Consider the following 17,954-nt stretch of genomic DNA (forward strand, 5'->3'; position numbering starts at 1 on the left):
TTGCCGAGCTCATCATTGCTGGTGATTGGCTGAACACCTGGACTTCCAGTTTCACGTATGTGCTTTTATGTTTACGTTTATATCCCGGATTCTCCTGTACGCTGTGTCTCAATTGGGAGTTACTATCTGAAGACGAATGTCTCCTAGACATGTGCAGCCCAGGCCTGCATGCACACTATAAGTTAAACTGCGGGCCTATAGTCTCTCCAGCAGGGATTCCCCCCTCAGGTAGTACTGACACTGGTACGGAGAGCGAAACGGCCTTCTGATGATTAATCAGCAACAGCTGCGGCTCCCTGTCTGCTGAGTCCATGTTTCACGGATCTCCGATAGCCTCCTTAAACAAGACCCCTCTTCCCAAAATAGAGAAAGAGCAACTGTCTCGTCCATAATGCTATCTGCATCTGTCAGGACATATAGAAGGGGGTGCACAGTGATTACTATATGATGCACATGATAAGAAAATGTGCATTTCTCTGTTAAACCCCGCATGGTATACTTGGATACTTTTCAAAAACTGTTTTATAATCCACAAATTGTTTACTAAAAAACGGATTTGACATCTAAGAAAAAGCTCAAAATAAAACTAACAAATATATTCTGTTCAATTTAAGGAAAACAACAAATTGACATTTTTAGAAGCTTTAACAAGAAGAACAAAAAACACTGAAATGATGATTTTGTGCAACACTGGCCTGTGTGCTGATTAACTGGAGGCTCCCCATTGATAATAAATATCTGTAACACTTTCAGTTCATGTTTTAGACAACTTTTGCCAAAGGTTGTTGCTAAAAGTTGACAGGACTGCCTAATCTTAGCAAAATGAAATCAGTTTTATGCTATGCTGTTGTTGTCCTTTGATAGTAGTCTCTGTTTGGTTTTCAGGCCTGTAGGCTTCAGCTTAAAATCTCCTCAAAATGAAGCCAACAATCTGTTTGCATTTAATCTGCAGTAGCAACAATAGTATGACTCAATATTTGTTGTTAATTATCTAGATTAGTGCCTCGTCTATTAAATGTGCTTGGCATATGTAGATCAGACGTTTGGATTTTTCACCATCAAGTTAAATTAGATACATACACAAAGAACTCTGCATATTCAGAATATCACTTGAACTTCATTTTCTTGAAGTAAAAAGTGTTTCAAAGTTGTGTGAATGGAGTTGAAATGTTTTCACACTTAACTGTTTGTGGTTGAAGAGGTCACTGTTGGATTTAATTGGAAAACGTCAAATCTGATCTTTAGCCTTAATTTAGAAATGTCACTTGTGATGTGGTTCCTATGCTAATGTCCAGCATATGTTAATAACTTGGTCTTATCTGTTCATTTTTAGCACATTTCCGGGAGTTGCTGAACGGCCTCGATTAAATGCCCCTGCATTCACAATGCAAAATACAATCCTTAAAACAGTAATTAGTATGCAAATTGTTCTGTGTAGCTCCTAATTTAGGGGTCACGGTTCTAATGGTGATGCACGTAGAGTAATGGGATGGTTAAATCTCCACTGCCTAACAGCCCCCGAATGCAATTTGTGTGAAGATAGAAAATCAATATTTCAAAAACAAAATCCTCGCGGGGTCATACACCTGAACAGTCTCTCTGAGTGCTTAATGTAATTACTGTAATGAACTTTACTTTATTCCTTAAGATTATGTACTTTTGTGTCTTCGGTTAGTCAGTCAGTGAGTCAATCAATCAGCTCCTCGCTTTTAGGGCTGCAAATGCGAGGAAGGAATTTTTACATGCATAAGGAATGGCTGTGCCCTTAAAACGGCAAAATCTACAGCTTAGAAAAGTACAAGTGTTTATTATTTGTCTTTTGGGAGGCATGAAAATGAGCACGACTATGGTTTACAGCTAAAATATTTCTTCCGAGCATGATTTTATTCAGCTTGTGAAATTTATAAGTCTAATGGGATAAGACAGGAGGCAGTTACCAAGCAATTGACTCTCTGTGTCCAGTGTCACTGTATGGCATTATATCTTTAAAACCTCTCTGTCAGCCTGGTAGTTTGCTCTTGGATTCGTGGGTATTTGGCTTGTTTGCCATTTTGTTTTACCTCTGTTTATCCAAGGCAGAGTGACTGAACACATTTGAGTGTTTTTCATCACTCCCCTTCCAAACACATTACACTTGGAGGCACAAGAGTGCCGCTGCCTCAATTAAAGCTGCAGGAAATGACAGCAAAGTGTTAAAATCATAGGGGATCACAGCTCATTGGAAGCAGCTAGAATCAATAATTTTATATTAACTGCAATGAATGAAAGGCGTCATTTGTAGCAATAAATCAACAGCAAATTATCAGTTAACTCTGCAGGGCCCGTCTGTTCTTGCTTTGGTCCATCCATCTGTCTTCTTCTGCTTATCCAATTCAAGGTCATAGTGGGGCTGGAGACTCACACCAGCTGTCACAAGCTGAGAGGTCGGGTACACCCTGGACAGGTCGACAATTTGTCGTGGGGCCAACAACCATTCACACTCATAACCACGGCCAATTTAGAATCACCAGTTAACCTCTGGCCTTGCAAAGAAGCCAGAGTACCCAGTGAGAACCCAGACAGGCCTGGCCAGAACATTCAAACTCCACACAGAAAGGCAAGGACCTTCTTGCTGTGAGGCGACAGTGCTAATCATCACACCAGCGTTTTACCCCTTTTTTGTTGGTCGTGATCTGGTTTTATCGTTTTGAAAGTGTTGAAAATTACCCCATAAGAGCGGTGTAATCTGCACAGCTCTTGCAGTGTAATTTTCAGCTGATTTGAGTGAAAAAGCTCAGAGAACCAGCTGCGCTCTACCTGTTCAGCACAACACTGGAGATAAACAGCGATGATATATAATGCAGCATTTAGCAGATAATATATTTCCCACAGGAGTTATTATAGTAATAAGTTGGACAGGCAATGTACTTTTTAAATTCATGACCTGTTTTGAGTTGACACAATAGAAGATGATACACAGCAAAAACAGTGTGCAGATTTCAAATCATTTAAAGTCTGTTAACTGAAAATAACACAAAGACGGAGTATCAAATGCTGAAACTCTATCGTTATTTCTTTTAAAAAAAATATGTGCTTAGGGCAAATTTGAGCAAGCAGCACATTTAAAAAAAAATAGATTGCAGAAGTGCAACAAAAGACTGTCAGACCTGGTGGAACATTTCACAACAAAGCAGGTTAATAGGTAACAAGACAAGGTATAAAAATCATCCCAGAGAGCCTGAGCGTTTAAGAGGTAAAGATGAGTGGGCTTCATCTCTCTGTGAAAGACTGCATAGCCAAATGGAAAGGACTTTTCGGGAATTTAATTAAAGTTTAATATAAAATCATTTAAAAAAAACAGGAAATCTGGTGACATCTAAAAGGCTAAAAACTGTTTTGGGAATCTGAAACAAGTTGTCTTTGTAAGGTTTGAATTTACATTTGCAAAGGGGTCTAATAGCAGGGCAGGGTATAGCAGCAGCCAGGCTGTGTGGTATTTGACAAAGAATGACAGTTTAACAAGTACAGAATCATTTAATTTAACAAAACTCACAGAATCCTTAAAAATTTCTATTGCAAAACAAAGTGGACTTGATTTTTGGGATTTCAGATGGCGCGTCTTTAAAAACAGCCAACGTTCTGCTGTGGAAATCACCAAAAAGCAGCGCCAATGAACACAGTTCATCACTGCATCACAAATACAAGTTAAAACTCTTTCACTGAAAGAGAAAAACATGCATAAACATTTTCCAAAAATGCTTCCGCTGTGTCTCATTTATGGTGGCAGGTTAAATAAAAGGTTAAATATGGTCTGATCAGAGAGATTTTGAATTTGACATCTTTATCAGGGGAAGCTTTGACTACTTTAGCAGCGCAAAAGCACACCGTGCATGCATTACAACAGCTGTGAAACTCACCTGGCCTGTCTGTGCCTGTTCCTAAAGCATGCACAGTGTTATTAAAAGTAGAGGTAATGCGACATAATGAATAAAACTTAAAACTTTTAAAAAAATTTTGGTATAACTGTTCATTCAAATCAGCTTTTATTTCTTTATGGAAACAGCAGTGTGAATTAATTATTGCCATTCCCAACATGTATCATGCAGAGAGGCTGACCCTGCAATCCTAAATCCTGTGTGCTTCATTGCAGTTTTTACCCCTCCACCTCAGCTTGTCACCATGCAATAAAAAGACAAGGAGAAGCTAGCAGCTCAGCAGTACTGCTCTTGATTTTAAAACAGGAAGAAGCATCTCCTTAAGCCTTTCTCAGTGGCTTCAGCAGCTCTTTAATACCTGCTTGTCAGTTTGACCATTTTCACATTTTTAAATTAAATGGTTAGTACGTGTTATTAGAGATTTATAGCACTAACAAGGGGAATGCACACATATTTTATTTAATTGCCCCCCAAGTTTACTCTCATCAGTGTCCAGGTCCAAACAAAGGCAAAAACCTGAGTTTTTAAATTCAAATTTTCTCTCGCTAAGTTATAACTTTGTCACTCAATTATTCTCCTGTTGGTTTTGTTTGTGCTCGGCGCTGTTGGTTCTCACAGGGATTGCATAGCTGGCTCCAATCCATATAAATGGTGCTGCTGATTCAGTTAAATTTAAGTTCCTTGTCTCCAGCTTCTGCTGCCGTTTGCTGTCATCCCATTTTCTGTCCTCCAGATCAGTGTGCTGTGCTGCAATCAACGTCTTTTTTTTTTAACATTAACATCAGAGGATTGTTATATCGAGCTGAGATCGCCTCTGTATCACCTCTAAAAAGACTCATCTCTGTGGATGTTATTGAGGTTATGATCTCTCAAAAAGACATTATAGTATTGCAAGTGATGCAATTATTTATGCCTGTGAACCATTAAATTAGAGATATTAAGGATAATTTATTCCAGAATAGATGAATTGATCTTATCAACGCTTGCACACAAGACCTTGACAGAGATTTTCCCGGTTTCTTGCAGATTTCACAGAAGGTGTGGGTTATCATTGTCCTATCCAATATTTGGCTTTTGAATTGGTGTACTTTTTAAAATATGCCACCAACTGTTTGCTATGCACACCTCCAATAAAAGTTTTTTCAGCTTTCCAAATTAGCCAGCGGTCCACCCGGATGATATCATATCCAAAAACATCACCTGGGAGTTCAAGTAGTTGGTGTTATTGTAAGAGCCTTTCAGATTGAATGAGCTAAATCAAATAAGAAAGGTGCATTACATTGCATAAAATATGTCCTTTAATGGATCTCTTTTTTTTTTTCCCCGAGAGTGCTTGAAAGTGCCATGGGTTTGTATTGTACACCTTTTAGTGCAGGGTGGCCCCAGAGGTAATCAACCCTTTAAGCAGGAATCAGAACCTAAGAATGCTCTTTTTTGTGTACAAATTGAAAAAAGACTTGAACTAGATTTAGTTCGAAAAAAGCAAAGGGAAGTGTGACAGTAATACAAAAATGTAATCCTCTGGTGAATTTTGGGTAGCGTTATTAACTTACCCTGCATGTATCTCTCTTAAGAGATCATTTTAATTCAGACTAAACTGCCTGTGAGCCTCAGGAGGTCCGGAGGTGTTGTGGAGGCTGCATAGAGGGTCCCATCCAACTCACTGAACTGTTAAACAATCGGGTAACACCAAGGGGAGAGCCTTTATAATAATTCCCCCCTGTGTTATATCATCTAAGTTTTGGGGTGGTCAACTGTTCATTATGCTCCTGCTGCCTTAGGCCCCAGCTGTTGGCATCAGAAGGATGGTCGAGTTGTATCTCATAAGAGCTGAAGAGGTGCGTAAAATGCTTAGCTAGGGCTTTTATGAATTTGGACAGTGTCTGCATTGCTATTGTAATGCTGCTCTCTCTTGCAGAAGTGGTAAGTGCGCGTTTAGGGCTCAGTGTATAATGAATTTGGATGGGACATCTGTAGCCTTTGTTTCACTTTGCCTCTTGACAATCTCCTGCCTCCCTGCTGCTGTTTTTTTTGCCAATGCGACATTTTGGACAGTGCTTAGTTTGGCAACATTGCATGCCTGCTGAGCGAGCTGTTCGGTTCAGAGCTGTGTATTACCCGAGAGATTTCAGACAATCATGCTCAAATCCACATTATTTGTTGCATGTATCCACATCTCAAATCAAAATAAAGTTTATGATTGGAAATGAGCCCGCAGGCTGTAATTTTATTAAACTAATGTTGTCTGCATTGCTCACATATTCATTTACCGACCTGAATCGCTGAGCATTTTCGGAGATAACATAAAGATCTCATGAAAATGGTGTTTGAAGTAGAAAGGAGAAACCCAATTAAGCCGCACAGAAGGATGGTTGGATAATTTGAATTCTTGCGCTCATTTAAAATTAAGAAATTCTTTTCTTGCTTCAGTTCGTGTTTGTTTCTCCCTGTGAAATGCAAACACAGTCTTGCAGACTTGTACCACTTGAAGTTTAAAACGATGTGAAAATACCCTGAGGTTGGATACTCCTTCCATTATGTCATTACATTAAATATTAAATTATTACGCAACTATTGAGAATGCACTGTACTCTAGTACAATAATATTTATTTGGTACTAAAAATATTCAAGGCAAAAAAAAAAAAGCTTACAAAGCAATGTGAGACAGTTGCTTTAAGGCTGAAAATAAAGTCTTTCATTCTTGTAATAAACTGTATAATATCTGTTGTTTCTGTCTGGTGTGTTTAGGTGGTGGGCGGAGGAAAGACACAGCCCAGTGCTGGATCCCAGAGCGACTCTCAGTGTGGTAAGGACCCTTGAGACGAAGGAGGGTGCATGGAGGGCTCAAAGCCTGTAAAACCAGGGTCTTCAGCCTGCCTCTGGTTGGGGCTGGTCTCTGTGGCTGTAGCCTTCCTTTGTACAGAGGCCCGGACCACTCCGAGCCCTCTGCTCAGCCCCAGCAATGGCACCTGCAAAGGGAACACAAAGTGTCATACAGGGATTATCCTGCCCATCTGGTATCCCGAGGATCCTTCCATGGGAGACAAGATTGCACGGGTCATTGTCTATTTCGTGGCACTGATCTACATGTTCCTCGGAGTATCCATCATTGCTGACCGTTTTATGGCCGCCATTGAGGTCATCACCTCCCAAGAGAGAGAAATTGTTATCAAAAGGCCCAATGGGGAAACGACCACCACCACGATCCGTGTGTGGAATGAAACGGTCTCCAACCTTACCCTCATGGCCTTGGGCTCGTCGGCTCCTGAGATCATGCTTTCTGTAATCGAAGTTTGTGGACATGAATTCAAATCTGGTGAGCTTGGGCCCTCCACAATCGTTGGCAGTGCAGCTTTCAATATGTTTGTCATCATTGGCCTCTGCGTGTCTGTCATCCCCCAAGGCGAGGTACGAAAGGTCAAGCACCTCAGAGTGTTCTTTGTCACTGCAGGCTGGAGTATCTTTGCCTACATCTGGCTCTACATGATCCTGGCTGTTTTTTCTCCCAATGAAGTCCAAGTCTGGGAGGGTCTAGTCACGCTGGCCTTCTTCCCCATATGTGTACTCCTCGCATGGGTGGCAGACAGACGACTGCTCTTCTATAAGTTCATGCACAAGAAGTACCGCACTGAAAAACATAGGGGTGTCATCATTGAGACTGAGACCGAACGCTCCAAGGGGATTGAAATGGACGGCAAGATGGTTAACTCTCACTTCATGGATGGAGGTGCGACCAGCAATCTGATTGGTCTGATTGAGAGCAAAGAGGTAGATGAGTCCCGACGCGATATGATTCGCATCTTGAAAGACCTGAAGCAGAAGCACCCGGAGAAAGAGTTGGATCAGCTTGTTGAGATGGCCAACTATTACGCTCTCTCGCACCAGCAAAAGAGCCGTGCCTTTTACCGCATTCAAGCTACGCGCATGATGACCGGAGCTGGAAATATCCTGAAAAAACACGTAGCAGAACAGGCGAAAAAGAGCGCCAGCGTGCAGGAGGTGCACGTGGAGGAACCAGAAGAGTATGTTTCCCGGATCGCTTTTGAGCCTGCTGTTTACCAGTGCCTCGAGAACTGCGGGGCCGTTATTCTGACCATCACCAGAAAAGGAGGCGACATCAATAAGACTATCTACGTGGATTATAAGACGGAGGATGGCTCGGCTAATGCCGGGGCAGACTATGAGTTCACAGAGGGTATGGTAGTATTCAAACCCGGAGAGATGATCAAGGAAATAAGCATTGGCATCATAGATGATGACATCTTCGAAGAGGACGAGCACTTCTTTGTACGTCTCAGTAATCTGCGCGTCTTGGAAACTGAGGATGAGGTGTTGTCTGCCAACAGTCTCCCATATCCAAAGGCGGTGTTGGGGTTCCCCACTGTGGCCACTGTGACCATTCTGGACGATGATCATTCAGGCATCTTCACCTTTGAGAGTAACTCAGCCCATGTCAGTGAGAGCATCGGTATCATGGAAGTCAAAGTGTTGAGGACTTCTGGGGCAAGGGGGACGGTCATCGTGCCTTATCGCACTGTGGAGGGACTTGCCAAAGGAGGAGGAGAGGACTTTGAAGATACGTACGGAGAGCTTGAGTTCAAAAATGATGAAACCTGGTAAGGCACCAACATTTTCTTTGTGTGGTTGCAGAGGAGTTGCTTTTTCTTATTGTGTTTTTGGTATTTTTAGTTAGCAAGCTTATTCAAAATGAAATGCACCCAGGAGTCATTGATAATTTTGGGTTAGTTTAAACTCACTGATTTATGTTTTGCTTTTGAATTTCAGTTTGATGCCGGTGTACCTTTCTAGAAATAATATACTATTTGATAGCTTCAAAGATATTCAGCAGTCTGCGAGAAGGCTGTGAGAAGCTCGTCGCATTTGCTTTGAAAAGAGATATTGTCTTCTTTGCCTGTTGACATCATTTAGTTTGGAGCATACTTTGATAACCTGTTCATGTGTAGCTTGCACTCATCACGCTGTGACCTTTAAATGCCTTTTTTTCTTTACATGGTTGGGTGATGTATCCTCTCATCTGAGCGTGCACTCTATATCCCCTTGTTTTCCCGTCAGGAGATTTTGCTGTCATCACAGTGCTTTGGTAGCAATCCTGTGTGTGTGTCGCATGCAAAAGGGATTCAACTTTTGGATTCGTCACACGAATTCGTCTCTAATCCTTGCTGTTTTTGTTTTGTCAAACTCTGGGATTTTGCTCACTTCCTTTTTTTGGTTTTGTTTCCGTGTCTCTCCACTTCAGCAAGCACGAATGGAAACAGATATTAGAAGAGAAAATTAAATCTTCGTACATGGCATTGTTTTAGGTTAGCAGGTAGACTGTAGCATGATGAGACATGTAGGTGTGATTCCTCCATGAGGCAGCCCCGATTTAAAAAAACAAAACAAAACCCTGAATTTAATTTAGATAGTACAATTACGTAAATTGTGTGTGTTGTGTAGCCTTGTCAGCTGTACCATCTGTGTACAATATTGCCCAAAAACAACAACAACGGAAAAAACCCCAAAAACACATAGCCTTACAAATGAGTGGGCATTTTTGGCGGTTTTTGCAATAACACCAACATACCATACTGTAGCAGAAATTCTATCAGGGCCATATATTGTATGACACTGCTGCATTAAAAAAAAAAAAGATGTATACAAAGCACTTCTCTAGGATACTGGATTGTACACAAAACAGTGGCTCTTAAAAAATATTGATTTGTTTATTTCATGTTAGCCTCTCACATATTGGTCTGCAGGCACTGAATCAAAGTGACATGCATCTGTGACATTCCCTTCCGCCGCCAATCAGGACCCACTCAGTGTGCCGTGGCGGACTGGCAGGGACTGTGCTCCAGGCTGTGGGTTCCTGAGGGCTGAGGCAGCCCAGGGGACCGGGGGGAGGGGTGTCGGGGTGATCACCATGCTCTCGGGGCCCGTTGAGCTCTCAGGCTTTTACTTGATTTATGTGAGAGATGCTTTTTTGGAGCTGGGCTGCTGAGGGAGTTAGAAGGGAGAAATGCGGAGAGAGACTGCTGTGATGCTGTCGGCATTGTGAGGGAATGTTAGCGTATCGATCTGCTCATTGTGTTGAGCATCATGCTGCGAGCTTCTTACAGTGCGGCACAGCTTCAGTATGAGTGCACAACACTGTAAATTGATAAAGACCAGTCATGTGTTAGAAGCAGAATTAGCAAACGTTTCTTTAAAATGGTCCAAACTATTTTCGTTATTGTATATTGGATGCGTTCAATCTCACAATATAAACAAGCCAGGTATAAAAATGAGAATCCATGTTGAAATAATTAAACGAATGCTTTTTATACTTTTTAATGTTTACCCTTAATCGAAACATGTAGCTTAAAGCCACAGCCTGCAAGCCTAGCTTTGCATAAACACTAGAAAAGGGGCTGATAAGCGAGCCAGGCTCTCTATAATGTTAACTAAATCCTCCTAACAAGCATTTGTAAAGCTCACTAATACTCTTTATAGCATCTATCTTTGCATGGGGTGAACAATCTGGGTTTACATGATGGTGGATTTTTAACTGTTTCTTTCTTTTTTTTTTTGTTGTAGCTAAATTATAAATTATCAGATTTAAAAGTCCCGTGTAACAGAATGAAAGGCTGTATTTGCAAAATGGAAACACTTTTAACGCTTTGTTAACTTAAAGTAATTTTAGTTCTTATGTCACATGCAGACCAATTTAAGGTCAAGTTGGCTTGGCAGTTAAAACCAATATGTAATAACTTGTATATTTAACAAAAAATGGCCTTTAAAAATATCATTTATCAATAATTAACCATTAGGTCTTATTATGTCACTTAATTATTACTCTCCTGGTATTATATCTGCAATGCAGTTCACAGAACACTCTCACTCTAAAATTGGTATCTGATCTGATACCAATACTGTCTACCGAGTGTCAGTATTAATTATTATATCATATTAATAATCTGGCTGTCAGGAAGAGATTAGGAACCATTCTTAAACAGCTTGGATGTCACAAATATAAATATATCCAAGAATATAAATTCAGAGCTTTTTTCTTTTGTAGTTATTGATTAAATAATAAACAAAAACAGGCCCAGGATAAATACAGTAATTTATTTGCATTATTGTGCACTGGTGTCATTTCAAACTGCTGTCATTTGAAGTGACACCAGTGCACTTTCTCCTCAGGAGACAACTGAAGTGAAATAATATTTAATACTGTTGACAACACCATAAATAGCTCAACAACAAGTATTGCACTCACCCAACTCTCTTCTCTGACTGAATGTAAGTAGTAAAATAAACAAGAGAGAGAGAGAGAGAGAGAGAGAGAGAGAGAATCCCATTGTTGGAGCTTTTCATTCTTGTCAGCTCACTTTGACCACAGTTTGCAGTGAAGTGAAAAATCTTTGCAAACATACAGATAGAAGCTGTTGGTGTAGCAGCGTGAAATACCTCCAAACTGCTGTCCCTCTGCTGTTAGCTTCCTCCATGCTACATTAACTCTGCCGATAGCTCCCGCCGTCCAGTGATGAAGTAAACTCGGAACAGCATAAAACTGAACTGAATAGATCGGCTCATTGTCACCGATAGCCAATCCAGCTTTTTGGGTCAGTATCGGTCCGATATCTGATCCAGATATCGGATCAGCACTTTGTTACTCATCAGCACTTGTACTTTACGTCTCTATGATTCAAGCAACTTGTTGTGATCTAGAAACGCGTCCGCCTGTCCATGCATTTCCATTCCTGTGCTTTATTGTTACCACATCAGAAATCTCAGTACATTTTCTTTTTTATTTCTTTTACTTTGCAAAGCCCCTCAGTTTGACAGAACAGGACCTTTTTGGCATGCTGCATTTGGCCCATGGGCCTTATGTTTGGCACCCTCTCTTTCAAACTCATTTTAAACTAAGAAAGAGCTAAATAAATTACCAAAACACCTCCTGAAACATAGCCTTACTCTATTATACATGCACCCAGGATGTGAAAATTTGTGTCAACATTTTGCAATGAATTATGAGGCAAAGGTTAAGGACAGTGAAAAAAGTCAACCCTTGATTCTTTTAGCGAGCTCTAAAATCATAGTCTGGCTTTTAAATCAGTGATAAATATCAACTCTGAGGTTTTCACTGGCAGTGGAAAGAAGAGGCTGTGCACTTTAAGGAAGGAATTATATGGTACGCAAATAAAAAGTCAGTTTTCCTGCAGTTATATAGACATAACGTGTGTCAGTCTGTACAGAAGTGAAGGCTACAAAATAAGACTTTTGTTGCGAAAGCACATCCTGAAACATCGTAGGTATTGAACACTGTCAGTGTTGATGAATGTACTTGTATGCAGTAATGACAGATGTTGAATGAATTTTCAGTTAAGCAGTTAAAATATTGAAAATTGTCAAAAGCATCAACACGCTCCGGTATTAATATGAAAATTTTTGCTCCTCTCTGCAGAGACTATTAGATCTTTTGTAGAATGGCAGACTGCTGTTTCAGAACTTCCAACAAATCTCCAGAAATTTCCATAATTACACTTGGGTAGTGATGAATTAGATTCGGTGTGTATCCATAAAAAAGACAGAGAGACAGAAAAAGACAGTGGAAGTGACAGCTTCATCCAGAAGCATACCAGAAGATTCATGAGAACATTTCCATGTACAAAACAAAAGGGATGAATGTGTAGAATATTCACTAAAGGCATAATTACAACAATGTTTCTTCTACTGCCTTGAAAGCTCTCCCCAGGGTCATTTTCATGCTCTTTACATGAAAAAATACTGAATTTATTTCCCTCCTTTGCGTTCACATTTATATTTAAAAATGGGAATCTTCTGTTTATTTCCATTTTGCAGGAGGATTCCCTGTTTGGCATGCATATAAAAACGCTCCTGACGCTAATTCATTGGTAACTGTGGCAGCCGAGTGAGGGCAGAGTCTAAAGAGCAGGGCACTTTTGATGCCCTATAGGGCAATGAGACCACATAGTGCTTCCACTCTTTCACTCTTCCTTTTGTTCTCCCCATGTTTTATGAGGCATTGACTTTCAATCTCTTTTGACATACTTTGGTCCCATTGTTAACAACCAGACTGGAAATGTATTGGAGTCCTAATCTGGAACTCTGGAATACATCACTTCACTTCTTAGCTGGACAATAGCTGTCATAGTTCAGTTATTGGTGCCAGTAATTATGGGCCAAGCCAACTGGTATGAATCTCATCAAGATAACATAAGCGTCTTATATTATACCTCTTAAATTGGTGGTCAAAACTGCTCAGTAACTTCTGACTCCAAGATTGCTTCCTAATAAATTATTAATTTTGGCTAATTTAACTGGTGCACATTTCAGAAATTCATAAAAGGAATTCACAGACCAGTGGGTAGCTACATCTCTCATTTATAATTGTAGCTAACCATTACCATAAATTGATTTGTATCACTTTTAGTTTTTTTCCTAATGAATTAATTGATTACAAAATTCCAATAAAAACAGTCAAGAATCTTTCCTAATCAACACTCAGACCCCAAATACAATCCAAATGTATTTGATTTACAATGTTACAACAATTTATTTATTAAATTATTAAATTCATTTAAATTAATAATTATTTAATTTAATCAATTATATTATTTAATTATATTAAGTTTAATTATATATGTTAGAAATATGATTATTTATCAATAATTATTAAGCAATGATCAGTGAATACGATTGCTGCAGTTGTATTCATTAATTAATTGATTAGGATGAACATAATAAGAAATTTGGAAGCCCTAATGTGGCACAAAACCAGTGATTGCCGGCATTTATAGTAAAACTTGAAAAAGTGCAATATAACCAGAAATAAAGAAAGTTCCTTGTTAAAGTAAAAGTTTTGCCTCAGAGGTGCAGCTAACATGTTTCAAAAGTCACAACTTTTGCTTTTAAGGCACATGGTTTCCATTTCCAATTTATGTCACACAGTCTCACCACAGCTCAGAGAGCAGCTGGGCAATGTTTGGAGAGAAATAAGTCACTTCAATTCAAACTATGACTGCAGCAAACCAAGCAATCATAAGGAGTTTTTTGGCAACTGGTTGGGAAATAAAAAAATTACTTTAGCCACAGATGGTTCTCTGATCAGTCTGTAAACCTGCATTACTGTGGTTCCAGCAATCGCTACTATTCAGCAGTCACCAACCTCCAACAATCACTCACAACCGGTTGGGGAATACTGATGGTCACAGTCCAGTCTCTAGTCCTATATACATGAGACCTTATGGACTTAAGATAAGATAAGATAAGATAACCTTTATTAGTCCCACACGTGGGAAATTTGTTACTTGATCCTAGACTGTCAGCGTAACTGTCACAGTCCAAAACGATGGACAAGTTACTATCTTATGCTCACGTATTTGCAAAACCTCACATTGGTTGATCATCTCCTGTTTCAGCAGCTATCCTCAAAGCAAGTCCTTGAGTTTGAATAATTACTAAAGAAAAATGACTATTGGCTGCTTCCCTGACCTGAATATCCATGTGTGTTGAAGAAGACACCTCAGACTTCTCAGTCTTTGACTGAATTTTTGACAAATGAATAATCAAGAAAATTACTGAAATATTAATTGGTAGTAAACCTTTGTGACCCCTCATTTGTGTCTTTGGGTTTGAGGGGTGGCTGTTCTTATCTTTAGCTCAGGAGCCATTGGTATTAAGCTGCTGAGAATAATAAATGTAGGCCTCTGTTTCCTTTGACCCATTAAAGATAACACAGCTGTGAAGTGGAGATGCTCCATCCCCCGGAGAGACGGCTGTTTAACCAGGCACTGAAAGATTAATAAACAAATGAGTGGTGTGCAGCAGACAGACCTGAATCACCTACAGTAATTGCCACAGTAGTTACGCCTCTGCGAGCACGCCTCTGTGCTTGTAAACTCGCCTTATATTTTTGTATGAAAAACATTGCATTGGGGGTTGCATTGTGCTCATAAGGAGATGAATGCCCACCTCCCCTAAATCCCCTCATGCAACATTTTTCCTTAATATCTAAGGACTGTGTAGCTGTAACCCCCTCTGGGTGCCATGACTGACAGAACACATGTCCACACTGATCCTCATCCTGCTGACCACTCAGCTTTACCTCCTCCTTTGGGGAAAAATTCTCCTCACGTGTAGGTTATCATCAGTCCGTTTTTGGTTCGAAAGGTGCTATTTTTTAAAAGGTATTTATATTATAGCTGTATTTCATAGTGAAGCTTGCTCTAAATCAGGTTTTAGATCTCACCCTGGGTCAACACACCTGAATCACATGATTAGTTCATTACCAGACCTCTGAAGAGCTTCAAGACATGTTGAGAAGGTATTTTATCCATTTAAATCAGCTGTGATGGATCAAGGACACATCTAAAACCTGCCGGGACACCGGTCCTCGTGGACTGGGATTGGGGACCCCTGCTCTAAATATAGAAATTTCAATGTTGATAATACATCAATTCAATTCAATTTTATTTATATAGCACCAAATCACAACAAAAGTCGCCTCAAGGCGCTTACATCAGCCATCTTTGCTCCCGAATTGAGTCCAATTTTAGCCTGTGTATCCAAGTCTTGACCTGCATGTCACCAGATCAATAAATCAGTAGTTATGGGCGGGCCTTTGAAAGGTCACAGGTCACCAATACTATTAGAGTTCATCCTCTTGGGGACGATGGGTGTTTCCATTCCATGTTTTCTTTTTTTTTCTTTTTTGCAGATAAAGAAATATTTCTCTCATTAAATGAATATTCACCTGAAGATTTAAGTCAGTGAAGCGTCCTCTGCAAATCACAAGTGTTTGTTGTAAGTTTCATGCCAATCCAGCCAAGAAACTTCTGCAGGAGACAAAGATTTTTTACCTAATTGTGACACTAGGGAAATAATCTGGGAATCACACAACACGACACAAATTGCTGTGCTTGAGCCCCCAGTGCTTGTAGCAGTTCTTTGTAGAAGAGCAAGATGCTTTGGGTTAGATTATGATGACAAATTGTTAAACATCCATCTTCCTAGAAAGATGAAGCAATTTTGAAGTGGTCTGTTGTGACCAGTGCCACAGTGAGTATGCACATAACTTCTATAGCTAGAGTTTGCTTTGCAGTGTGCTAAGATGACAAGTGATGCATTGAAGGGTGTTTCTGCCTGTTTGTCAGCAGCTAAATAGTCTGTAAAGAGCTTTCATGAGGATGAAAAATTACATCTGGAATGGCTGAAATTAATTTTTGGAGGCAGTTTTTCCTTCAGTTCCTTTCAAGTGGTTGTGTTGCGCAGCAAAACTTATGCTAAAGCTAACCTACCTGTGGCTGCAATGCAGAAAATTTGTCTTTTTGAGTGGTAATTGGTGCAGCTAGATGTTTCCTTTTACCATCAATGGTCAGTCTTCGCTTCATAGAAGCTGTATGAGCTTAAGTTGAAAGGAGCGCTCTTTACATAGGTTTTGCATTATTCATTAAGGTGTATTCCAGTTGGCTGGAGGTAAATACAGGGCTACACCTCCATCCAGTCACAGTCATGAAAGGTCATAAATAATAAAAATATGATATAAATAGTTTCTGGAAACAGCCTACTGGAGGACAGATGAGAGTCTGAGCTGTAAAGAAAAAATAATCAGAACGATTGGATAATATTACAAAAAAGTATAAAATAGTGAAACGAAGGCCAAACAAATGTTTCACACAGGCTCTAACCACAACCGCAGACGTACAATACAAAAGATTCATGAAAACATTTCCTCTGCCAACTTAGTGTACCTTTTGCACTTTGGTCTTACTTACAAATACCGTAGAGGAACACGCACATACAAACACACACCAACACATTTAATCACGTACAGGTTTAGTGGTAATAAATATGCTGCCTGTGCGTTTGTTTCTCTCAGTTGGGGAAATGCAATTAAGTTAAAGCTTATTTATAACACAGTTCAGTGCAGGGCGTGTCACCAGCTCTGAGCCCCCCCCAACCCAGAGTGTGTAAATCTGACTGGGATTGTATATTCAGGCTCCCCAAACTTTTGACAGCTTCTCCAGCCTAATGGAGTTAGGATGGAAGTAAGTGCATCAGTTTGACCCATTTGACTGTCAGAGCTGCAGATGTTTTAACAAAGGCACCCTGCACTAATTTACAATTTGCTTTCATTCTATAACAGATGACTATTCATAGCTATAGAGATCTATTCATACGTGGTGATTTAATAGTGCAACGTTGTAATTTTAAGTGCTCATTCAACAGAACAGTAATTCTTTCAGAGACCAGCATCAGCAATGCATTGTAGGGCTATTTCACCTTAAATCTGCAGGTATTCAAAGCAATAATAAAATTTAAATAATTCAGAAAAATGCCTCCTTTAATTAACCCCAAGAATGTGTTTACTCTAAGGTGTCACACACTTGAAAATGACTCTCATCAGCTAATGTTAGAGGCTAAAATTAACAGATTGCACTAATAAGCGAGCAGTTAAAAAAAAAAGAAAAAAAAAGATAAACGCTATTGTTGTGTAGCCATGTGAACATTTTCTATTATGCATACTACAGTAAAATGCTCATTAAAAAAGGGTTAATTTCTGAGAATTATTGGACTGAAAATGGCTGCTGTGGAGTGCAGTATCTGTCATGGTCCTGGGTCTCCTGACCCAGCGTTTTTAGTTCCTTGTGATGTTTGTAATATTGTACTTGTGTGAGTTATTTTATGGTTTCTAGTTTCGATCCCTTGCCCTTCATGTTTCTCTGTGTCCCCTCTGTTCTGTGTAGTCTGTGTCTGCATGTTTGAGTTCCCCTCTGTGTCTCTCGGTTCTTAGAGTCCTCTGCCTTATGGTTTATGTCTCTGTGTTTCTTAGTTGCTGTCTCCACTGTGTCAAGTCCGCGTCTCTGTGTGATCCTTCCTGTTTTACTTTGAAGTTCTGTGTCTTATATGAATGTGTCCTGCTTTGCTTGTCTCGTCAGTCCTGATTTCTCCCAGCTGTGCCCTCCTTCTGTGTCTCATTCCCCTCGTTACTTCCCAGTGTATTTAAACCCTGTGTTTCTCTGAGTCAGTGTCGC

At 39.9% G+C, this 17,954-nt stretch overlaps 1 protein-coding gene across 2 annotated transcripts in view; it reads left to right on the forward strand.

Annotated features, from left to right (window-relative positions):
* Window positions 1-17,954, forward strand: part of slc8a3 (solute carrier family 8 member 3) — a 140,376-nt gene that overhangs the window by 1,126 nt on the left and 121,296 nt on the right. For both annotated transcript variants that reach the window (XM_005934004.3, XM_005934005.3), the window contains exon 2: window positions 6,664-8,531. In XM_005934004.3, coding sequence (XP_005934066.1) covers window positions 6,751-8,531 — 1,781 coding nt within the window. In that variant the 5' untranslated portion in view covers window positions 6,664-6,750. The remainder of the gene's footprint in view (window positions 1-6,663; window positions 8,532-17,954) is intronic.

The sequence above is a fragment of the Haplochromis burtoni genome, unplaced genomic scaffold (genome assembly GCF_018398535.1).
Source record: "Haplochromis burtoni strain Fernald_Lab_line unplaced genomic scaffold, NCSU_Asbu1 Contig_176, whole genome shotgun sequence".
In the NCBI taxonomy this organism is placed as follows: Eukaryota; Metazoa; Chordata; class Actinopteri; order Cichliformes; family Cichlidae; genus Haplochromis; species Haplochromis burtoni.